The 25,988-nt window shown below is 41.7% G+C and overlaps 1 protein-coding gene across 4 annotated transcripts in view; it reads left to right on the top strand.

Moving 5' to 3' along the window:
- The window catches only part of LOC144699404 (lysine-specific demethylase 4C-like), a 477,121-nt gene that overhangs the window by 426,263 nt on the left and 24,870 nt on the right, over window positions 1–25,988 (top strand). For all 4 annotated transcript variants that reach the window (XM_078570575.1, XM_078570572.1, XM_078570571.1 and 1 more), the window contains one exon: window positions 1,853–1,972. In XM_078570575.1, the coding sequence (XP_078426701.1) occupies window positions 1,853–1,972 (120 nt within the window). The remainder of the gene's footprint in view (window positions 1–1,852; window positions 1,973–25,988) is intronic.

Below are 25,988 nucleotides of genomic sequence, written 5' to 3'. Positions count from 1 at the left end.
ACTCGCAACGTTAATTCTGTTTCTCTGTCCACAGATGCTGCCAGACCTGCTGAGTTTTTCCAGCATTTTCTGTTTTTATTGACCATATATCTCCCTGTGAAGTTGCTGTGTGATTTACATGTAAATAATGGTGAGCGCCATTAGCCCCACCTATGTTTTGTCAATAGATTCTAGCTCCTCGTGTGATGAAATAAATCATATTGAAGTAACTGCTGAAGCATTGTTGTCATGGAAATGGTCACATAACTGAAAAATAGGTTATTGTATATATAATTGAAAATATATTACGTTTTCTACTTTTAGTATTCTCAAATAGTAAATTACGACGAACCTTGGGCAATACAGACAGCATCTAAGAGAGTTGACCAGTCTCGAACACCTTTCATGAAAGCTGTTTGACAAATGCATTGTGGTGGGTGAGGAGCTATATGCTACATTTGCCATGATGATATGCAGCTGAAATTGATACATTTCAATGTGATTTATTTCATTACACCATGGGCCAAAATCTATTGTCAAAAGAAAGGTGGTGCTAATGACAGTCACCACTATCAAAGTGCAAATCGTACAGCAACTTCAGGTGAAGATTGATGAATGGTTAAACCCAATAATCCAGGAGTTGCTGTTCGATAGCTCTCAAAAACTGCTCACTATTCAAATGCATTGAATGGCATGAAGTTGCTGTCGTTGCATGGCAGATGTGACCTAAACTTACCAAAGAAAGTTAGGGCTTGCCCATTTCAATCCAGGTACCCTTTTAAATGGCATGGTAAGTTTTAACTACGGCCAGAAAATCTCTGTGTTGGATGATTAACATTTAGAAGTGTGCAGACTAATTTCTTCAGTGTTTAATAGTTGTATTTTTTAAAATTTAAATTGCCTTTTAACATTTTTGACTTCTCTCTCTCTCTCTCTCTCAATTCAGCCTTTCTTACCCCTCTTTATTTTGCTGTTGTACCTGATATGAGATTACATTTACCATTCTCACTGCACTTTCTGGATCAGATTCTGTGCTTTAATTAATAGTGTTTCAATCTGATTGGTTAAAGGTCATATAGTTTTGTGCCCTGTTCTCAGAGTTCCCAGACTATTTTCATCGCCTACTAACTCTTACGCAAAAGCTCATGAAAATTAAGCACGCAAGGGCAAGCCTAATAGCAATAGTAAATTCTGGCTCTGTGCAAACATACAATAAAACCTCAAACATTTTGGCACATTTCTGTTGTTAAATGTTGATTAATGTGCGGGTTGCTTTTTTACCAGTACAGCAGACCAATTTCAAGATGTTACCAAGAAAATAATTTTGTCTTCAGCAGTGTTCAATTGAATTCTATGATGTCAGGGTGCTTCACCAGCCACACTGACCTGAGTCTACAAGAACCTTTCTCAAGACCCAAAAGTAGGAGCAAGTAAAAGGAGAAAATACTGAAAATACTCAGCAGGTCAGGTTCAGGCAGCATCATGAAAGGAATGAAAAGAATTTCTATATATGCAGAGGTTCAACTTCTACCAAAGTATAACCAAAACTGTGCATATGCAAAATAATACACTATTTCAAAATTTCAAGGTACAGCTTCTTTCATTTACATCTCCACACTTTGGCCGGGATTTTCTGGCCCTGTTGCGGGTGGGACCTACCGCGGGCGAGGTAGCACATCAGCCAGAATTCCATTGACTTGCAGCGGGACGGGAAGATCCCGGCAGTGGGCGGGTGCAGAAAATCCCGCCATTGGACTTCAGTACTGTGACTTCATTATTGTAGAACAGTGTTGAGAGTGCCATAATTTAATAACGATGATTAACAAAAATGCAAGTGTTTTTTTCAACAAATGTTTTCTTTTTACCTTTGTAGAGCAAAAATTGCTTAGAGCTTGGTCCTCCAGCAGAGGGAGAAGTTGTCCAGGTGAGATGGACTGATGGACTGCTCTATGGTGCCAAATTTGTGGCATCAAACATTATTTACATGTACCAGGTAAGAATTGTTTTACTTCGATTGTGTCGGAACAAATTTAAACTTATGACATTTTAATGAGCAGACTCACATTAAATAAATAACAGTAGAATCTCTGCTTTTGCTCCTCCATTCTATCTAGGACAAAGTTAACAAAGTGAATTTGCACACCATCGTTGTAGTATAATTTGCTTCCCTCTTAAAAATTGTTTTAATTGCAAATACTTTAAAGATATATTAATAGTGCCCTAGATGAATGGGAATTTTTCATTTTAAGCTGGTTAGTCTCCAAATTGAAAATTCCATTGATCATATACACAGCAACCTGTTGATTATGTGTGATGCTGCACACAAGCATTCAAATCTTGACAGTACTTGAAGTGGAGCAGGATAAGAGGTGGTGGGTAATTAAAACAAGATCAGTGAGGGTGAGGAGGGAAGTGAGAGCTGGAGAGAAAGGGAGGAAGATAGGAGGAGAGAAAAACAATAGGAGAAGAGGAAGGAGGAAGACGAGACGAGAAAGGTATGATTCAATGCCCAACATCTTTGTGAAATTATGTGGAGAAATGCTGATGTCTGTAACATTTGACTATCGTGGATGAGGCAGAAAGCTTCAGCCAATGTGAAGTCAAAAAGTACTTTACAGCCAATCGATAGTTTGGTGACTATTGTTCTGCAATTGTAGCAGTCATTTTGCACAGAGCAGTCTTGCAGACAGCAATGAGAGGAATATAAGAACGTAAGAAATAGGAACAAGAGTAGGCCATTCCTGGCTAGTCCACTTAATTTGTTTTTGATGGTTTTTAGCTAAGAAGTAAATATATTTTGACCCTGTTGGCATTCCACCATCTACGAGAGATAACGGACACGCAGCAAATAATCCATCGAGGCGAGGGTGTCTTAATTTGGTGCACTTTTGCTGATGACTGTGAAAGCTAGTCCTTGAGAGGCAGGTTCTGCCACAAGTGCTGCACATGGAGCTGCCAAGTGATGTTGTGGGTTGTATTTTTGGCATTTGTGCCTGTTGCCAAGCTGCTGTAGCCACTGGTCATCGTGTTAGTGTATGCCAGCCCATAGGAGGTGTTGCAGTTTCCCTCTTTTACCAGCTAGTGACTCCCAGGGGTGATAGTCGATGTTTAGGGCCTTAATATCGTGCTTGCAAGCACCCTTGAAGCAGAGCCTTGGGCGCCCCACCGGTCATCTGGCACCGGCTATCTCGCCATACTGAATGTCCTTGGGTATATGATCATTGTCCATCCTACAGATGTGCCCGAGCCACCTAAGCTGCCTCAGTTTGATTAGTGCCAGCACATTTGGGAGCTCTGTCTTTGATAGGACTGCCACATTCAATATTCTGTCCTACCAGGATATACTCATAATGCGCCGCAGACAGTGAAGATGGAAATTATTGATAGCTCCTGATAGCTTGAAGTCACCCATGTTTCACAGCCATACAGCTAGATGTTGAGAGCACAGGCCTTATAAACCATTAGCTTGGTGATATCCTGTGAAAGTTTTTCGAACAAAAATAGTAGCTGTTTTCCCTATGCATGTATTAAGCTCTGCATCATGGGACAGATTGTCTGTCACCGTGGACCCGAGGTAGCAGAATTTGCTAACCACGTCCAGTGGGAATGTTATTTAATGTGATCGGGGTGGAGATGCAATGCCTTGTCCCATGACTACAGTTTTCTTGATGCTTATCAGGGAAAACAAGCTATAGGCATGGGCAAGGCAGTCCATGAGTATTTTGTAGTTGAGTTACCATGTCGGAAAGTAGCGCAGCATCATCACCGTAGAGGAGTTCCCTGACAGGACACGATGTGTTTTTGTCTTCGCTTTCAGTCTTAATATATTGTAGAGCTTGTCGTATGACCTAGTATGCAAGTAGATTCCTTCCATATCTGCAGGGAAGGCGAAGATCAGGAGCATGGAGAAGATACCGAACAGAGTGGGGGGCTAGGACACAGCCCTGTTTCACTCCATTATTCACTCTGAAATTGTCAGAAGGGGAGCCATCAAACTGTACAGTGCAGTGCATGTTGTCATGGAAGGAGCGGTTAAAGTTGAGGAGCTTTGGTGGACGGCCAATTTTTACAAATATCTTGCAGAACCTTGCTCTGATGACAGTATTGAATACCTTAGGGAGGTCTATGAAAATAAGGTAAAACCCTGTTCCCTACACTCCACGTTTAGCTGGCATATGGAGAAAATCATGTCCACCGTAGATCCCCCGGCACTGAAACCACACTACGCTCCTGGGTACACTCAGTCTTCAAGTAAATGGAGTATGGCCCAAGCAAAGGCTTCCCTGGGAGTTGCCTCTGCAGTTGTTGTAGTCTTTGACAGAAGTAAACCGATCTCCTGCTGAGCCAAACAGCTGTGCTCCTGTGAGTCAGACATCTCCCAGTCCACTCTTGGCCCTTCCCTGCAGCTTCCTGTCATGGATGGGTCAGATGAGGGACTCTCATCACTTGAGCTCGCGAAGACCATAGACCGACTTAGCAAACAGAAGGATAGCTGGTGAGGATGGAAGCCAAACTGCTCAGTCACAGAAAGTCTCATCTATTGCCACATCTTTATGACCCCCTCCTTCTGTACTGGAATACAGGCTTTGTTCCACAGGAGGTGCGCGATGCCAAAATAATCACACTGCACAAAAACGAAGGTAACAAAGGGGAATTTTGGCCGTGTTCCTCTTCAAACAGTGTACCTTTTTTTATTCATTTACAGGATGTGGGCGTTGCTGGCTAGGCCAGCACTTATTGCCCAAACCTAGTTGACCTTGAGAACGTGGTGGTAAGCTGCCTTCTTGAAACTCTGCAGTCCCAGTGCTATTAGGGAGGGAGTTCCAGGATTTTGACCCAGCGACTGTGAAGGGATGGCAAAATATTTCCAAGTAAGGATTGTGAGTGGCTTGGAGGGGAACTTCCAGGTTATGGTGTTCCCATATATCTGCTGCCCTTGTCCTTCTAGATGGTAGCAGTCGTGGGTTTGGAAGGTGCTGCTGAAGGAGCCTTGGTGAGTTTCTGCAATGCATCTTATAGATGGTACACACTGCTGCTACTGGGCATCGCTGGTGGAAGGCGTGAATGTTTGTGGAAGGGGTGCCAATCAAGCGGACTGCTTTTCCCATGATGGTGTCAAGCTTCTTGAGTGTTGTTGGAGTTGCACTCGTCCAGGCAAGCAGAAAGTATCCCATTACACTTCTGACTTGTGCCTCGTAGATGGGGAGGCAATGGCATAGTGGTGTTGTCCCTGGACTAGTAATCCAGAGATCCAGGGTAAATGCTCTGGGGATCCAGGTTTGAATCCCGCCACAGCAGATGGTGGAATTTGAATTCAATAAAAATCTGGAATTAAAAGCATAATGATGACCATGAAACCATTGCCGATTGCTGAACCCAGCTGGTTCACTAATGTCCTTGAGGGAAAGAAATCTGTTATACTTACCTGGTCTGGCCTACATATGACTCCAGACCCACAGCAATGTGGTTGACTCTTAATGCCCTTTGAAATGGCCTAGCAAGCCACTCAGTTGTATCAAACCACGACAAAATCACAAAAAAAAGGAGTGAAACCAGACGGGCCACCTGGCATCAACCTAGGCATCAGAACCAAGAATGGCAACCTCAGCCCTGTCGACCCTGCATATTCCTCCTTACTAACATCTGGGGGCTAGTGCCAACATTGGGAGAACTGTCTCACAGACTAGTCAAGCAACAGCTTGACATAGTCATCCTCACGGAATCATATCTTACAGATAATGTCCCAGACACCGCCATCACCATCAGTAGCGGTGACAGCACAGTGATATACAGTCAGGAGGAAGTTGTCCTGGGGTTCCTCAACATCAACTCTGGACCTCATGAAGTCTCATGGCATCAGGTCAAACATGGGCAAGGAAACCTCTTGCTAATTACACATACCGCCCTCCCTCAAGTGATGAATCAGCGATCCTCGATGTTGAACATCACTTGGAGGAAGCACTGAGGGTGGCAAGGGTGCAGAATGCACTCTGGATGAGGGACTTCAAGGTCCATCACCAAGAGTGGCTCAGTAGCACCACTTCTGACTGAGCTGGCCGACTCCTAAATGACATAGATGCTAGACTGGGTCTGCGGTAGATGGTGAGGGAACCAACAAGGGGGAAAAACATACTTGACCTCATCCTCACCAACCTGCCTGCCGCAGATGCATCTGTCCATGACAGTATCGGTAGGAGCGATCATCTCACAGTCGTTGTGGCGACGAAGTTCCCCCTTCACATTGAGAATACCCTCCATCGTGTTGTGCGGCACTGCCACCGTGCTAAATGGGATAGATTTCGAACAGATCTAGCACCTCAAGACTGGGCATCCATGAGGCGCTGTGGGCCATCTGCAGCAGCAGAATTGTACTCGAACACAATCTGTAACCTCATGGCCTGCCATATCCCCCAATCTATCATTACCATCAAGCCAGGGGATCAACCCTGGTTCAATGAAGTGTGCAGGAGGGCATACCAGGAGCAGCACCAGGCATACCTAAAAATGAGGTGTCAACCTGCTGAAGATTTAAGACAGGATTACATGCGTGCCAAACAGCATGAGCAGCAAGTGATAGACAGAGCTAAGCAATTCCACAACCAGCAGATCAGATATAAGCTCTGCAGCCCAGGCCACATCCAGTTGTGAATCGCAGTGGACAATTAAACAACTCGCTGGAGAAGGAGGCTCCACAAATATCCACATCCTCAATGTTGGAGGAGCCCAGAACATCAGTGCAAAAGATAAGGCAGTCTTCAATCTTCAGCCAGAAGTGCCAAGTGGATGATCCACCTCTGCCTTCTCCAGAGGTCCCCAACATCACAGATGCCAGTCTTCAGCCAATTCGATTCACTCCACGTGATATCACAAAATGGCTGAAGGCACCGCATACTGCAAAGGCTTTGGGCCTTGACAATATTCCGGCAATAGTATTGAAGACTTGTGCTGCAGAACTTGCTGTACCCCTAGCCAAGGTGTTCCGTTACAGCTACAACACTGGCATCTACCCGACTATGTGGAAAATTGTCCAGGTTTGTCATGTGCACGAAAAGCAGTACAAACCCAACCCGGCCAATTACCGCCCCATTAATCTACTCTCGATCATCAGTACAGTGATGGAAGGGGTCATCATCAGTGCTATCAAGTGGCACTTGCTTAGCAATAACCTGCTCACTGATGCCCAGTTTGGGTTCTGCCAGGGCCACTCAGCTCCTGACTTCATTACAGCCTTGGTTCAAACATGGACAAAAGAGCTGAACTCCAGAGGTGAGGTGAAAGTGAGTGTCTTTGAAATCAAGCATTTGACTGAGTGTAGCACCAAGCAGCCCGAGCAAAACTGGCGCCAATGGGAATCAGGGGGAAAACTCTCTGCTGGTTGGAGTCATACCTAGCACAAAGGAAGATGGTTGTGGTTGTTGGAGGTCACTCATCTCAGCCCCAGGACATCACTGCAGGAGTGCCCCAGGGTAGTGTCCATGCCCCAACCATCTTCAGCATCTTCATCAATGACCTTCCTTCCACTATAAGGCCAGAAGTGGGGATGTTCACTGATGATTGCACAATGTTCAGAACCATTCGTGACTCCTCAGACACTGAAGCAGTCCATGTCCAAATGCAGCAAAACCTGGACAATATCCAGGCTTGGGCTGATAAGTGGCAAGTAACATTCGCACCACACAAGTGCCAGAAATGACCATTTCCAACAAGAGAGAATCTAACCATCACCCTTTGATGTTCAATGGCATTACCATCACTGAATCCCCCACTATCAACAGCCTGGTGGTTACCATTGACCAGAAACCGAACTGGACTAGCCATATAAATACTGTGACTACAAGAGCAGGTCAGAGGCTAGGAATCATGCGACGAGTAACTCACCCCCTGACTCCCCAAAGTCTGTCTACCATCTACAAGGCACAAGTCAGAAGTGTGATGGAATACTCCCCACTTGCCTGGATGAGTGCAGCTCCCACAACACTCAATAAGCTTGATACCATCCAGGACAAAGCAGCCTGCTTGATTGGCACCACATCCACAAACATTCACTCCCTCCACCACCGACGCACAGTAGCAACAGTGTGTACCATCTACAAGATGCACTGCAGAAATTCACCAAGGCTCCTTCGACAGCACTTTCCAAACCCATGACCACTACCATCTAGAAGGACTAGGGCAGCAGATAGATGAGAACACCACCACCTGGAAGTTCCCCTCCAAGTCACTTACCATCCTGACTTGGAAATATATCGCCGTCCCTTCACCGTTGCTGAGTCAAAATCCTGGAACTCCCTTCCTAACAGCACTGTGATGTATCTACACCACATGGACTGCAGCAGTTCAAGAAGGCAACTCACCACCACCTTCTCAAGGGCAACTAGGGATGGGCAATAAATGTTGGACCAGCCAACGAAGCCCACATCCCATGAATGAGAAAAAAGATGGAGGACAGGCTTTGGGGAGTCAGGAGGTGAGTTACTGGCTGCAGGATTCCTAGCCTTTGACCTGCTCTTGTGGTCACAGTATGTATATGTCTTGTCCAGTTCAGTTTCTAGCCAGTGGTAACCCCCAGGATGTTGATAGGTGATTCAGCGATGGCAATGCCATTGAATGTGAAGGGGTGATGGTTAGATTCTCACTTGTTGGAGATGGTCAGTGCGTGGCACTTGTGTGGCACAAATGTTACTTGCCATTTGTCAGCCCAAGCCTGGATATTGTCCAGGTCTTGCTGCATTTGTACATAGACTGCTTCAGTAGCTGAGAGTGACGAATGATGATGAATGTGTTACAATCAGTGAACTTGTCCACTTCTGACCTTATGATGGAAAAGGCCATTGACGAAGCAGCTGATGATGGTAGGGCCTTGGACACTACCGGGTAACTCTTGCAGTGATATCCTGCAATTGAGATGATTGACCTCCAGCAAGAACTGTTTATTTGATTTGGTGACTAATTTCATTAAAAAAGCTTCTATTTCACCTCTACCTGGAGACCCTTTGATAATGACTTCTTGAGCTGGCCACCAGTATCTTTTTGGTGCAATTGTACGCTGACTCTCAGCCACGAACACAGTCCTAGTGTTAGATTTTGCACTACTGTTACATAACAGTTATATTGTTAATGTCAATCATGGGGCCAAATCTTCCAGTCTCTTGATCATCAGAGACTAGATGCACAACCAGAGATGCATGCTGGGACCCTGCGGAAGTCTTGATGCACAGACCTATGAGGGAATTGCTCGAGAAATTTCAGTTTCCGATGGGTACTTCTCCTGAAGCCTGAGAACCCAATGTATCCAACTCTGCATTAGAGTCAGAGAGTTGGGACAGTTCCACGGGACTCATGTTAGATAGATTAAAACCCTGACTAACTCGGTAATTCCACAACTAATCTTCCCATTACACCCCTGACTCCACCCCCCCCCATCATCCTGCATTACTACCCCTCCCGACCAGACCCAATTACCCCTCCCAGCCCATCTCCCACTGACCCACCTCAGCCTCTGACTCACCTCACCCATCCTACCTACTTATGTGTTCACTCACCCATTCATCCACTTGCCTATTCTCTCATCCATTCACTAACATTCAAACTGGAAATTTAAACTTGCCATACGACAGCTAGTGCTGTAAAAAGGGGGCATTTCCTGTCTTCCCCTGGCTTTACTCTGCTTCGATGGAGCTCCCTGTTGGATGCTGTGCTGCATTTCTGGGAAAGCCAGGCTCAGAAGACTGTAAAGAAATGCGCAGGAGTGTTGAGTCAGAATTTTCAAGCGAAGCAGCAATCCAACGATCATCGCCGCTGCTCGGACGACCCAAACCATGATGTTATCGGCAGGCACAACAGTTGCTCCATGATACTTTTAACTAGGGATTTCCCATTGATAGCCTGACAGAATTTTTCAATGCATTTTGAGATGGAATATTGGAATCCATTCAGCATTTTATTATTTAATAGATGTTGCAAAACAGTAACATTACTGTGCCAAAATATCAGACACGTTTTCAACCTATTGTGTTCTTTCTGACTCTATTTGCTATGGACTAAATTGTGCAGTTTAATTTTATCCTGCCTGTTTGAATGTATTATTTCTTCAATCTTCCGCTTTTTTTTCAGTAGTCTCTGTCCATATCCCTTCTATAATGTAATAGACACTGAACAGTAGGCAAGAATAAGCTTTTGAGTTTTTTTTTTTGGGAAGAGCCTGATGGATTCAGTGGGCCTTGATGGCACTAAACCCACGTATAACTGAAAACTATTTTTTCCCTTAAACATGTTTGCATCAAGTGCTTCCCCCATTTACCCTTGAGTCGCTTGTCACAGACCGAGTTTAGGGCTCAATCAGTTTTTCGTAATCTATTTAGCTGTGAATGAATAATTAACATGCTTAACAGTTGACAAAATATTTAGCACCTTCTGCCCCTTTTAAAATGCACAATAAAGTTTAATGTTAATTCAAAACTTTCTGATTTGTATTTTTTCTGAGAGTTTAGATTTTATAAGTCATGAAATCAACTGTAAGTAAATAATTAAACAAAATGTTGGTAATGAAAAGTCTTCAGATTTGTTTGTGAAATCAGAGCATGTCATACAATATTTGTACAGCATGAATTGAATTAATGAGAGAGAATCTTTTTTAGAAAAAGGTGGGGCAAGCCGGTTTTGAGAGTCAACATAGTCCTGCATAATGAGGTAGTTTTTTAAAAGCTTCATCAGGTTTAACTCAAATATTGAATTCACTTTTTGGGAATAATCATGCTTCATCAAGTTAAACATTAATTTATTACTGGCCTATAGATCTACAGTTTCATACAATGGCAAGGATCCAAAAAGAGCAATTTTAATTCCAAAAACAGGTGGATTTAGGTAGGGTAGGAAGCTAAAATGTTAAAAACCTGAAATAGTAACTCAACCTGCCTCAAACCCATCCATTTTGAGTTTCGATAAAGACAGTGGAGGGGGTGTGCTGGTGACCAATTCACTTTCATGAGACCTCAGAAAATCCGAAAGGTTGATCATAATATAATCAAGCAAAGTCAACATGTCTTTGTGAAAGGGAGATCGTATTTGACAAATTTATTAGAGTGCTTTGAGGATGTAACAACCAGGATGAATAAGAGGATCAGTAGATGTAGTCAATTTTGATTCCCAAAAGGGATTTGATAAGGTGCCACATTAAAGGTTACTGCATAAGGTAAGAACTGATTTCACCCATCACAAACACTGACACATGCAGCCCTGCAATTACAGACTCTTCCTCCGATCATCCCCAATCCGCTCAATCTCCAACTTTGGCTCTCATCCCATCCCTGCCTCCAACATTCCTGACAGCAAATGATGTGCGGGATAATATATTAGCATGGATAGAGGATTGGTTAACTAACAGGAAATAGAGAATCTGAATAAATGGGTCATTTCCAGGTTGACACACTGTAACTAGTGCGATGCAACAGGGATCAGTGCTGGGATCTCAACTATTTACAATCTATATTAATGATTTGGATGAAGTCTAATGTAGCCAGATTTGCGGACAATACAACGATAGGTAGGAAAGCAATTTGTGAGGAGAATACAAAGAGTCTGCAAAGGGATATAGTTAGGTTACAAGCGTGGGGAAAAGAATTGGCAGATGAAGTATGATGTGGAAAAATGTGAGGTTATCCACTTTGGTAGGAAGAATAGAAAAGTAGAATATTGTTTAAATGGAGAGAGACTACAAAATGCAGCGATACAAAGAGATTGGCTGTCCTCGTACACAAAACACAAAGTTAGCATGCAGGTACGGTGAGTAATTGGGGAAGGCAAATGGAATGTTGGCCTTTATCGCAAGAGCGATAGATATATTAGGGAAGTCTTGTTACAACTGTACGTTGGAGGCTGGGTCATTGAATATATTCAGGGCTGTGTTAGACAGATTTTTGACCCACGAGAGAGTCAAGGATTAATGGAATGGGCAGGAGGGAGAAGTTAAGGCCACAATTAGATCAGCCATGATCTTATTGAATGGCGGAAGGGGCCGAATGGCCTACTCTTGCTCCTATTTCTTTTGCTCTTATTTTACAGCCTGAGTCTGTCTGTCTCCATTGTGGAGAAATCGTAAAATGCATCAACATGATTTTCTCAGTGCAACAATGGGAAGCGTGTCTTTCCTCAGGGAGTAACAGTAATTAAGCAATTATTTTTCCAAGTGGTTTCAAAACAGATTGGAGCATGAAGTTAGTTTAGATAAGGGTTTGAAGTTTTTTTTATTTCTGAGAGAGATTAGCTCAGTTAATAGAGATGGGGATGGGGGCGTTGGTAAAGGGGAATGGCAAGGAATGATTACAGTGCATGCATACTTTGTTTCTACTGTGAATTCCAAAATGACTGTACACCGAGCATTTATTTCTGTAGCTGTGTATCTTTATCAGCTGTGCACTTTTTATCCAGCTACAATGGGTGAGGAAAACACATTTATTTTCTAAGAATTAATCAAAAAATACTTATTTCATGCCCTTTCCAAATCTCTACCCAAACTCTGACTCTCTAACCTGTTCCATAACAACAATGCAACATCTAACTCACTATCAGCAATGCCACAGGAGCTCCATTGGTACAGCAACTTCATTAACATTTTACAGGTTTTCTTTTAAAGAAAGTTATAAGACCATGAGACATAGGAGCAGAAATAGGCCATTCGGCCCATCGAGTCTGCTCCGCCATTCGCTGAGGTCATGGTTGATCTGATAATCCTCAACTCCACTTTCCTGCCTTTTCTCCATAACCCTTGATTCCCTTACTGATTAAAGATCTGCCCATCTCAGCCTTGAATATACTTAATGACCCAGCCTCTGCACACCCCTCTGTGGTAAAGAATTCTACAGATTCACTACCCACTGAGAGAAGAAATTCCTTCTCATCTCTGCCTTAAATGGGCGACCCCTTACTGTGAGATTATGCCCTCTAGTCCTAGACTCTCCCACAAGGGGAAACAACCTATCAGCATCTGCCCTGTCAAGCCCCCTAAGAATCTTATGGGTAGCATTCTCCAGTCGGCAAGCGGGGGTGGGGCCCGCTTGCCGATGCATAAAATTACGCAGGGTGACGTCAGGCGTCACCCCACATCATTTAGATTTTTAGTTCGGCGGGCGCGCAGCCGAGTCGGCTGCGCACCGGCTGACCTGTCAATTGCCTATTAAGGCCATTAAAAAAGTAATTGAAATGATTAATGGACTTGCCCATCCAACCTTAAGGTTGGCGGGCAGGCAAAGAGCCCAGGTGGCCTTCCGAAAAAGCATAAAACCTCATCCTCTGGTGGGATGAGGTTTCATGAGGGATTTGAAATGTTTGGAAAATTTTAAAATAAAAGTAATGGACATGTCCAAGCTCATGTGTCACATGAGGTGACATGTCAGGAAAATTTTTTCTTACCTTTAATAAATTTTTATAAATTCAACCAATCTCCCTGAGGCAGCACTTTGCCTCAGGCAGATCTGTGCACTCTTCCACACGCATGCGCGAAAGAGCACACAGACCTGCTCAGGGAATCTGCCTCCCCCCTCCCGCCCACACAGGGAGCGCACAGCACTTCCGGACGGATGTTACGCTGGGCAGGCCTTAATTGGCCTGCCCATGTAAAATGGTGGTGCGCCCCCAACTGGGTGCGCCAATCGGGAACCCACCCACCCCTGCACAACCCCCTCCCAACCCGGACGGGGGGAAAATGCTGCCTTATATGTTTCAATAAGGGTACCTCTCATTCTTCTAAACTCCAATGAGTACAGGCCCAACCTACGCAACCTCTCCTCATAAGAAAATTCTTACATACCTGAGATCAACCGAGTGAACCTTCCCTGGACTGCCTCCAATGCCAGTATATCTTTCTTTAGATAAGGGGACCAAAACGTTTCACAGTATTCTAGATGTGGCCTAAGTAGTGCATTGTATAGTTTTAGCAAGACTTTCCTATTTTAATACTCCATTCCCTTTGAAATAAAGGCCAACATTCCATTTGCCTTCCCTATTATTGCTGAACTTGTATATTAGATTTTGGGGATTCATGCACGAGGACCCCCAAACCCCTCTGTGCTGCAGCTTTTTGCAACCTTTCTCCATTTAAATAATATCTGGCTCCTGTATTCTTCCTGTCAAAGTGCATAACCTCACATTTTCCCACATATATATATTTTTACCCACTCACTTAACCTGAATATATCCCTCTGTAGACTCTGTATTATCCTCACCACTTGCCTTCCCACCTATTTTTGTGTCATCCACGTACTTGGCAGTAGTACATTCACTTCCCTCATCCAAGTCATTAATATATATTGTAAGTAATTGTGGGCCCAGCATTGATCCCTGTGGCACTCTACTAGTTACAGGTTGCCATCCTGAAAATGTCCTCCTTAACCCAACTTGTCTTGTATTAGTTAGACAATCCTCTATCCATGTTAATATACTACCACTAACATCATGGGCTCTTATCTTATTAAATAGCCTTATGTGCGGTACCTTATCGAGCACCTTTTGGAAATCCAAATATATTACATCTACTGGTTCCCCTTTATCTATCCAGCTTGTTATCTCCTCAAAGAATTCTAATAAACTTGTCAGGCATGATATCCCCTTCATGAATTCATGCTGAGTTTGCTTGTTTATATTATGTATTTCTAAATGCTTTGCTATTTCATCCTTTATGGTAGACTCTAACATTTTCCCAATGACTGATGTTAAGCTAACTGGCCTATAGTTACCTGTTTTTTGTCTCCCTCCCTTTTTGAATAAGAGCGCTACATTGGCAGTTTTCCAATCCTCTGGGACTTTGCCAAAATCTAAGGATTTTTGGAAGATTTACTACCAGTGCCTGGTAGCAATTGTGATTAATTAATCATGATTATAATATTTCCAAAAGTTAAAAAGGTATTTGTTAATTCCTAATGATTTCAAACTATGGAATGTTAATATCTCTACATTGTATCTTGGATCATTACTTGCTGATGAATTCTCTTTAAAGAAAAATAACCTAAATGAAAACAGGAACAATTTACAATGTAGAAGCCTTAGATTCCATCAGATTTAGTTGCAACCTATTCTAAATGTTCCATAACCAGTGTCATTTTACAAATGTTGTAGCTTGGCTATTAGTGATAGAGTTCATCTGTAGGTACTTCTTGGGTGGAAACATTAAGTTTATTTACAATATACTCAGCAGCAACTATTTGTGTGGCATTTTGAAAGGGGATAACTTCTTCAGTTCTAACAGAGCTTGCTATTTACAATCACTGGGCGAGGTACAGTGCCAATTTCTTTCTAACTTGATTTCGTCTGTTCAATCCTGTTTTATCCTCGTCACCAGTTTGTTGTAGGGTGGCCAAGTTGCACTATTAGTGATAGAGTTGATCTGAAGACACTTCTTGGTTAGAAATATTAAATTTATTTACAATATACTTAGCAGCAACTACACGTGTGCTTTCAATTCCAATTCTATCTCTACAGTGACTCTGAGGTAGCCCACGCTATTCTCCAATTGGTTACTACATATCATGTGATCTTGCCTAACAAGTATTATTCTTAAAGGTACATTACACACTAAATAAAACCATAATTGCTACAACAAACTAATTGCATAACATGAAGCACCACTAAATTGCCCATACTTTTATATTGACAGGTTTAGTTATATATTCTTCCTCATTTATTTGTAGTGTGCAGGCGCAGGATAGAGATCATTTCCCATCATGAGAAGGTGGGAGAGGAAAAGAATCAGATGGAAATGTCACTTTTAAAAGCTTTGTTCTTTATAGTTTGCAAAGAGTTGTATAATCATATGCTAATTATATGTTTAAAAATTGCAACTGCATAATTGTTCCCAGTCATTTGCAACAGTCCACAACTCATGAATCCAGGTGTTTATAGCAACATTCATTTTTTATGCTTCTGGCTAAATGATTCATTGTGATATTACTGTTAACTAAAGCTTCTGACAGTACATTGGAGCATTGTGTACTGAGCTGTGGTTCTTCTACAATGGGGATTCAGTCTCCATTTGTGCTGCTGACTTTTGGTCTAAGCCATGCTGCTCTATTCTGTGTTGGAAATAGGCTAGGTGTTCCTATGAGATACCGGAGAATCATTACTGGACCACACACACTCACATTTATAGCACTGAGGCAAATAACATCACAGCAAAATTTGGCTTGCTCTTCATTTTCTCACTTACACCTTTTAGATTTTTTTTTGCAAATTGGGAAACTAAAAAATGTTTTCTTATAACAACTTCTACGAAAAACATTAACATGAGATGTAAAAAGATTATCCAATGGCTTCAGTGAACACAAAGAATAGATTTCTACAATTTCAATCTTTTTGTTAGATCTATATTTACATACATGTAGCATTCTAAAGAGTGCAGTGGAATAGTGTCTCTCTCTGTCTTCTACCTTCCTCAGCATAAATTAAATATACGTGTTAACCCCAACAAAATATCTGCTCAATACCACGGTGCATTTTTTGCATATGAAAATTAAATCTCATCAATGTGGGATTGCTGTAGAAATTTGCATTTAAAACCCAGCAAAGATTAGATCAAAATATTCTAGTATTTGGTTTTTCACAGGAGTAATTATCTTTTGCAAAAAAGAACATTTTATGAGGTCAGCTGTCATGTTAATTTGTTGACTTTAAGTTGCAGCTGAAAGTGATTTGCTTGCAAAATTGCTGCAAGCTTAAAGATGGCCACCTTGAAGGCTACCTCTAAACTTGGTACATGGAATTTGTATTGCAGGTTATTCTTTTAAAAGTATTTGTCAGGAGCGTGCAAATATTTTGCGATCACTGCAGTTTTATTGCATGATACTTGTTGGAGAATGTATTAGTGTTTTGGGATTGCTAGCACAATCGAATAGTGCAAGATGATTTTCCAAGTTAATCTAGAGCTTTTTTGGTTATGAAATATTCCAGATCTGTAATTTATTTCACAAGTAAGATTAAGTTAACATGGTGTTATTGATGCTTGGGGAATCCTGTTTATATGCTGCAGAAAAACATTTTGTGGCATACCAATTAAAATGATAAGTGAAATTACAGTTTAAAAAGTCCATGACTCACATTTGAATAAGTTTATTTAAACAAAGGAAATACACGTTGTTAGTTCTTTCTGGTACATTTTAATATAATAAAACTAGTTACTCATAAGTTTCATAAAGGTAGAGGCAGTAAAAGCCATAAGGCCAAATTTTGGAACTCCCTCCCTAACAGCACTGTGATTGTACCTACAACACCGGGACTGCAGCGGTTCAAGAAGACAGCTCACCACTACCTTCTCGAGGGAATTAGAGATGGCAATAAATGCTGGCCTAGCCAGCAGCGCCCACATCCTGTAAATGAATTTTAAAAATTAAGTGGGAAATGATACATAGCAATTTTGCTTGAAGTACTCTAATTTGGGTTTTGATCTATAGATATAGGCGAGTATGAATGAAGAAGAAATGCTAATTATAAATGGTGGAATTATCCTTTGTTTCTGCAGAAACTTTCTCTATATCACCTTTTATTTCATTTAATCACCAATATTGTTTTGTATTTATTGATTTGGACAATGTGCAGTTGTCTATAAATACAGAATCTCTGCAAAATGCTGCTGAACTAAATGACACTAACTGATGGAAGTAGCTTTGTTTTGCTGCTAATATTTGCATATATGCTGAAGTTGTACAAAATAGCCCCTGTTATCAGCAACATAGGGCAGAATTTTCTGCCTGTCGGGTGGGCGGGCCCGACCCAATCTCCGGCGGGCAGGGAGCCGATCCCCGCTGCCATTTTACGTGGGCGGGCCAATTAAGGCCCTCCCAGCGTGACATCCGACCGGAAACGCTATGCGCTTCTTGTGCGGGTGGGGGGGGGTGATTCCCCAAATGTGAGAGTGCGCACATTTCCCTGAGGCAAAGTGCTGCCCCAGGGAGATCGCTTACACTTTTAAAAACATTAAAAATAGAAAAAAAAATCCTTAACATGTCCCCCTCATGTGACAATGTCTCCTAGACTCTGATCACACAAATATATGTCACTTCCTTTTACGACATCACAGTTAACCTTTTGTGGGATTTCGTCCAACATACTCCATTATACTATATCTCCCCCCCAAGTCCCTCTTCAGACTTCAACGTTCTCTGATGTCCCTGGAAACCAAAGCTTCAGTCTCCTAGCCATTCTGAGCATTTGAAGCCTCGTAGGAAATGTAGCCTCTTTTGTTCCCTTAGGAAAATGTTGTTTTTCTTCTCTCTCTCTTTCTCCTCCCTCTGTTTTTTTGAGATTCTCACCTTCTCTTACACTGATGAGCATTGTGATACCTTCACTAGCCTACCACACCTCATTCTCGTGTCGTTTGTAGGGAATAAGGCCTTTTCATTCTGCTGTTGGTCCTCTAGCCGCTGTTGAACTGAACTCAAACTAATAGATGGTTTGGGATCACCTGCTTCAGTGTCTTCTTTCATTTCTGATGATTGCGACTTCTCTGGTCTCTGATTTTCACTGTTGTTCAATTGCAATAAAAGCTCTTCTGTTTTTTCTTACTGTGTCCTGTTGTATCTGGACAATGTAAAATCTCGGTTGTGGTGATTTCTCCACTATTTTTCCAAACCTTCATTAATCTCTGATCCAAGCCTGTACTCTGTTTAGAAGATCTGATGATATTCTTGCTGTGTGACTACTATGTTTGTACTTCTTCAGTTTACTTCAGTAAGTTTCCTCTCTCTGCTCAAATAAACCCATTCCTGGGCATTCCCATGGTCTTGCATGAAAAGAAGATGGCAATAGCGGTCCTTTTGATTCCTGTCTGTGAATTGTACATGTGATGCATTTGGATATCATTTCTTTCAATGACTTTGCGAGATCAGGCCACCAAACCAAGCACCTGGCTCTGCACTTGGTAATACCTAAATGAGCTTGTTGTCGGTGTTGTAAGATCTCAAGTCTCAAAGCTCTTGGGATTACTATTCTATCATTGTATACCAGTAAATCATCGATCACTGTCAGAGGTGCTCGAAATATGGTCTCAAGATAGAATTATGTGATCTATACGTTGGCCATTCTCTAATGCAAAATTCTCTGATCTGCTGACATTCCTTGCCTGATTTTTGAGCCTCATTGATTTCACTCAAACTTTGTATAGTTGCCAGTAATGTATGCACTGTCATAGCAAACTTCTCGACTTCTTCTACAAATTCAATATCTCACTTCTCTGGATTCTCTGTTTCAATGCATAATAACGTGTCTGCTGTGCCCTGTTGTTTCCCTTGAACATATACTGTATGAGTATCAAACCTCATCAATCTTGATTTAAACCTTTGATGGCATCGCTGCAAGCTCTTTCGAATTCAGTAGTGTGACTAAAGGTTTATGGTCTGTTACTATCGTAATGTGAAGATCTAAGACGTAGTCAGCAAATTTTTCGCATGCCCACGTGGCTGTTAATGCATCCTTTTCAATTACTGCACATCTCTTTTCTGTATATGTTAATGAACGTGATTCGTAATAGACTGGTCAGCATTTTCCATCTCTTTGTACCCGAGGAAGTACTGCACCCAATCCTGTAGCGAATGTGTCCATGACTATTATTGTAGGTAATTCCAGATCGTAACGTATTAATACCTCTGATGACATCAGCCTCTCCTTGATTTTTTTTTTGAATGTTTCTGATGTGCTTCTTCACAATGTCGTTCATTGTCTTGGCGTAACAATTGGCGTAGTGACTCATTGAGCTCTGTTAAGTTTTTTTTTAAGAAGTTTTGTCACTTGATTCACCATTCACGTGAAACTGTGTAACTCTGATGGTCCTTAGAGCTGAAAATAATTTTATGACTCTGCTCTTCAGCAGATCGATGCACTCACCATGTGACCAAGAAACTGATTGTTATCTGTGAAAACACACTTACAACTAAGTGTCAATCCTGCCTCTTGTAGTCTCCTCAGCTCTGCTCTCACTCTCATGTCATGCTCAGCTTGAGTGGACCCATGTATCAACACGTCATCCATGTGGCAAACAACTCTGTGTAAGCCCTCTAAAAGATTTGACATTGTTCTTTGAAAGATCTCTGCTGCTGATGTTATTCCAAAGGGTAACCTGGTGTTATGAATGTTATGAGAAGCTTGGACTCCTCTTCCAGTGGTATTTTCCAGAATCCGCTGTTAGCGATTTGGAGAAAATTGCTGTCAAAACTCCAACATTTTTTTTTCAGAGATACTCAAGCTCCGTACTACCTGTTATGACACAGCAGTTGGTAAAGGCTGAGTTGTTTAAATCCCAGAGGGAAAAACTGTCATAACCTATATTTTCAATTGGTATATTTGAGATGCAGCTCTGAATTTAGGAATAAGACCACTGAGCCTCAAGAGGTTTTTTATATAAAACTAAATTAAACATTTATTAATTTAACAACAAATTAAACACATACACATGTCCACAAATTACTACCATAATAACTTTTAAACAAATCCCCAAGTTAATCACTCCCAGGTAAATCTTCATCAAGGCAACAATAACCCATAGAGAAGAATTTGCATGCTGTCAACGCGTAAAATGACGCACAGTGACGTCAGTCATGTGGCCTGACATCACTGCGCATCTTTCAGATCTTCCGTTCGGCGACCGCGTACCTGCCGAACTGTCAAAGGCCTGTTAAGGCCATTAATAAACCAATTAAACTAATTCTCAACACTGCCCATCCAACCTTAAGGTTGGCAGGCAGGCAAAGAACCCAAGCAGCCTTCGCATTTTTCATGAAACCTCATCCATGGGCGGAATGAGGTTTCATGAAGGTTTTATTAAATTAATAAATATTTTTTACACATTTTATAAACATGTCCCAGCTCTTGTGACACTGTCACATGAGGGGCCATGTCTAAATAATTTTAATCTTTCTTTATTTTAAACTTTCAATTTGAACTTAATCTCCCCGAGGCAGCTCCATGCCGCGGAGATTTCTGTGCTCTTTCGCGTGCATGTGCGAAAGATCGCAAGCCCTGACTCCCTCCTCCCCCCGCCTGCACAGATAGCACTGAGCGCTACCGGGCACGCATCATGTTGGGAGGGCCTTAATTGGTCCGCCCACATAAAATGGCTGCGCAGAGATGACTCCGTTCCCGCTCCTGACTGGCCAGCCCGACAGGCAGAAGATTCTGCTCATAGACTTTTAAACAGACATCAGACAAAGCACATTTGACCGTACGAATTCAAAAATGAGGTCCCTTACAATTTGGTTCCTTTGCAGACACAGTTGTAGGCTTACAGGCTGGTTAGATCTTAAATGCCTCTGACTTATACACACAAACTCCTTTCTGTTTATACCTAGCTTCCCCTTTGAATGTAATTTTTCTATTACTAGGTTTTTTAAATTTTACCTCCTAACAATGATCCTTTCATTCCACCAATTTTATTAGTAATATAACCACATTGCTTAGCGTCTCCCAGCTAGGTGCAAGATTTTGCCCATTCTTTTGAATGATTAATTCAACAAATGCAAATTTACACTTTACCTTTTAACCTTACTTACTGCTTACCCACTTAACATCTCAAACTACTATACATCAAAGCTGGCTTTAATCCAATTAAGGCACACACACCAACACAGACACCACTAAACTCTTTAAAAAAAATTTCCATTAACATTATAGACATTAATATCTCTTCATAACATCCCTCTGCCTATCGAAAAATGAACCATCATAATTTTAAAAGACGGCTTCATTTTTTAATAACTCAGCTCACACTATTTCCTATACTTATTACATTACCAGATGCATGCATTAACATAATATAAATACAAAAGTCCTTGGTATCAATAGAAATTGCCAGTGTCCAGGTTTTTAAAAAAATGTCTACTTTTCCCTTTAAACTTCAAACTCTTAATAAAGCACCCGCAAACAGATTTTCTCTACCAGCAACATGTATAATCTGTAGATTAAATGGTTGTAATACTAGACTCCACCAGAAAAGTCTTGCACTTTTGTCTCGAAATTTGTCCAAGAACATCAAAGGATTATGGTCTGTATGAGCAATTGTTTCTGATGAATTGTTTGCAACATAAATTTCAAAATGATGCAATGCTAGCACCAAACCCAAGATCTCTTTCTCGATTGATGAATATCTTCTCTGTTGTACATTCAACTTCCGTGAAAAATACCCTATCGGTTTTTAAATTCCAGTGTCATCCTCGTGTAACAGTAACAAGAAACTTCTTGTTCTTTTTTAATAGCTCAGTCAGTGGAGCAATCACACTGCTAAATATTGGTACAAATTTCTGGTAAAATTCACTCATGGCCAGAAATCTCAAAACTTCTCGTTTTGTTGTAGGCACTGGGAAACCCATGATAGCTTTGACTTTTGCATCTCTCGGAGCCACCTTACCATGTCCAATGGTATGGCCTAAATACATAACTTGCGCTTTTGCAAATGCACTTTTAGCCAAGTTCACCACGAAATTAGCTTCTTGTAACCAAGAAAATAATTCTTCCAGAGCTGTAAATGCTCCTCCCACGTCTGACTGTAAATTATCAGATCATCAATGAAAACAGCACAATTGCTTAGGCCTGCAATTACTTGGTTTGGCAGTCTTTGAAATGTTGCAGGTACATTCTTCATACCAAATGGCATGACTTTAAACTGATATTGTCCATTTGGCGCCACAAAAGCTGATATCTCCTTTGCTCTTTCCGAAAATGGTACCTGCCAATATCCTTTTAGCAAGTCAATCCTTGTGATAAATTTCGATTGTCCCACTTTCTCAATGCAGCCTTCCAACTGTGGTATGGGATAGGAATCCGCTTTTGTCACCGCATTCACCTTTCAATAGTCTACACACAGTCTTTATGTTCCATCCAGTTTCGATACCAGCACAATAAGCGAACTCCAATTACTGCAACTAGACTCAGTGATATCATTTTGAAACATAAAGTCAATTTCTTTTTATACTTGTGATAACTTTGCCAAATTTAATTTATAAGGATGTTGCCTTATTGAAGATGAAACCTTTATAAACTCATCATGTATAGCTAAATCTGACTTCTCAACTTATTCCCATAAATAGGTTTGTGTGACTGCAATAGCTTTTCCTGACCACTGACGTTTGTTTCGAAGTTAACTCAATATTTCATTTAAATTTTTAAGCACCCCCTCATTATCCAATTTGATTAGAGGAAAATGAATTTCAGAGTCCTGAGCTTCTACCTCTTTCCCTTCATTCACCATCACTAATACTTCTTATTGTTCCTCTTTCCTGTCAAAGTACTTTTTAAGCATAGTCACATGACATACTCTGCTGCTTTCTTCAACCTGGAGTATTTATTAAATAATTCACTTCAGTCAAGGCGCTGGCTTAATCACTGCTTGTGGTTTCCTTGTTACCTGACATGTGTGTCATGTTCTACAGGATTTGAGACATCCCTATGCAATCCTGGCCACAAAAAAAAACCTCTGTATCTTTTCCTGTGTTTACTTAATTCAAAATGTCCCTCAATTGGAATTTCATGAGCAATCCTCAGCATCTCATTTCTATACCCTGATGGGATAACAATCTGATGTACCTCCCTCCAGCTTTCACTTTCTGAGACATGATCTGGCCTCATTTTCTCATTAAAATATCACCCTTAATTTAATAACATACTGGAATACATTTTGCTTCTGTTTTTGAGTAAGCTGCCTGATATAACTGTTTTAATTGCAAATCTTGTTTCTGTAACTCCACTAAGCTCCTTGAGTTAAACACCTCAGCTGAATTGTCCTATAGTCTTTCCTCCTGAACAATGCTGTCAAGCACAGTGCCAGCTAATTGGATTTTGACACTTTCTTCTTGCCTTTGAACTGCCTGCCCTTCTTATTTTTCTTGTTTCAACCTGTGTGCCTGGGATCTCATTATCTCACAATCTGGAAACTATCCAGGACGCGCTCTCTGTAGCACCTTCTACAAGCTGTTCAACTACCATAGGCATCACCCAAATCTGAGACCCAGCTATATCGTTACCCAAAATAAATTGAACCCCTGCAATGGGTAATTTTTCCACTACTCTAACAATAGATTCACCTGTCTTCCATTTGCTCTTTAAATTTAGCATCTCCAAGAACCCCACTTATTATCACATGTTCCTGCAATACACCCCCTGAACAACAAATATCTCTAGCCCACAACATTAATGATTGACTAGCCTCTGTGTCTCTTAAAATATTAACATCTTTACCTACTCCAGCCTGTACAAATGGAAAGATTTTCCCTTCACACACACAATCTTTAAACATTTCTGCAACCTGCTCCTCAGAATTCTCTTGGGTAAATTGTGAACACATTCCCACATCTTTACCTATCACTGATTCTCCTGTTTTACCTGTACACACACCACTGACTTCTCCTGTGCCTGAACTTCAGAACCCACAGTACCTTTATTTCCAGAACTTTCCTGCACCCCAATAATTCCAACAGATTTTCCCAGTAATTTCCAACACACTGACTTCGTGTGCCCCACTTTATTACAATAAACTTTCGAGTGTCACTTCTACCCTCCATCTTCCTTTTTATTCTGAGAAAAAACTTCCTGGGAATTTCTAGCTACTCCTTTTCCCCGACTACCTACCTTCCTTTCACCTTCCCACTTTCTAATGTTTTCGGATTTAAAAGGATGACAAAAAAGGGTTTAGCTCTATGAACTAACTCATAGGCCTGAATTTTTCCCGCGTTGGGCAGGCTCGGTTGGTGTGGGCGGAGCCGGCCACAGAGCCGACCGCCGCCCGTGATCAGCTCCGCACCGCCATTTTACGTTGGCGGGCCAATTAAGTGCCACCCAGCGTAATACGTGAGCGGTAGCGCTACCTATGCAGGTGGGGAGAGTCGGGGCCAGCGCTCTTTCACGCGCCTGTGCACGAAAGAGCTCGTCAATCTCCCTGAGGCACAGAGCTGCCTGAGGGAGATTGAAGCACTTTTGAAAACAATAAATAAGATCACTAAAAATTGAATGAAATATGTCCCCTCATGTGACTGTGTCACATGAGATGGGACATGTTTTTATTTTTCAGGAAAACTTTTTATTTAATTCTTAAAAGCTTCAGGAAACCCCATCCCGCTTATGGACGAGGTTTCCTAAAAAATGTAAAGACCGCTTAGCCTTTTCACCTGCCCGCCAACCATGAGATTGGACGGGCAGTGTAAACTTGACATTAATTACTTCCTTAATGGCCTTATTATGCCTTTTAATTATCGACGGCTGCGCAGCTGACTCTGGCGCGCGCCCGCCGAACGAACCATCGCGAGACAGTGCGATGACAACGGGACGCACGCCCGACATCATCGTGTGTCAATTTAAGCGCCGGCATGTCGGGCCCGCCCCCTCACACTGACCAAAAAATCCTGGCCATAATCGGCAGTTATCTCTGCTACTTGTCTTACCATTTGAACCCTCTGTTCTTCTGCATGAGTTCTCACTACCAAAGGAGTTGAGTCTTTAAATTTTCCCAAAAGAATTATTTCCCTAAGAGCTGCTTATGTTGTCTCTACTTTTAATGCCCGTATCCACCGGTCAAAATTATTTTGCTTTACTCTCTCAAACTCAATATAAGCCTGCCCAGGCTGTTTTCCCATATTCCTCAATTTCTGCCTGTATGCCTCAGGAACCAACTCATGTGCACTCAAAAAAGCCTTTTTCACCACATCATAATTCACCGATATCGCTTCAGATAGCGAAGCATATACCTCATGCGCTCTACCCACCAACCTGGATTGCAACAACAGCATCCAGTACTCCTGTGGTCATTTCATCTCTTTAGCTATCTTTTCAAATGAAATAATGAATGTTTCAATATCTTTTCCCTCAAACTTTGGAAGAGCTTGTACAAATCTAAACATTTCCCCACTGGGGTTTAGGTTAAAGGTTTTTTCATCATCAGAACTCTCCTCAGAATCTGAGATCTCTTTTTTAACTTCCAGCCATTTAAGCAGGTATTCTCTTTCTCTTTCTTTCTCTATTTCCCTTGCCTCTCTTTCTTTATCCTTCTC

This window comes from Cetorhinus maximus, chromosome 2 (genome assembly GCF_964194155.1).
Source record: "Cetorhinus maximus chromosome 2, sCetMax3.hap1.1, whole genome shotgun sequence".
Classification (NCBI taxonomy): Eukaryota; Metazoa; Chordata; class Chondrichthyes; order Lamniformes; family Cetorhinidae; genus Cetorhinus; species Cetorhinus maximus.
Note: the sequence above shows the minus strand (reverse complement) of the source record. Positions and strands in the feature narration are given on the sequence as shown.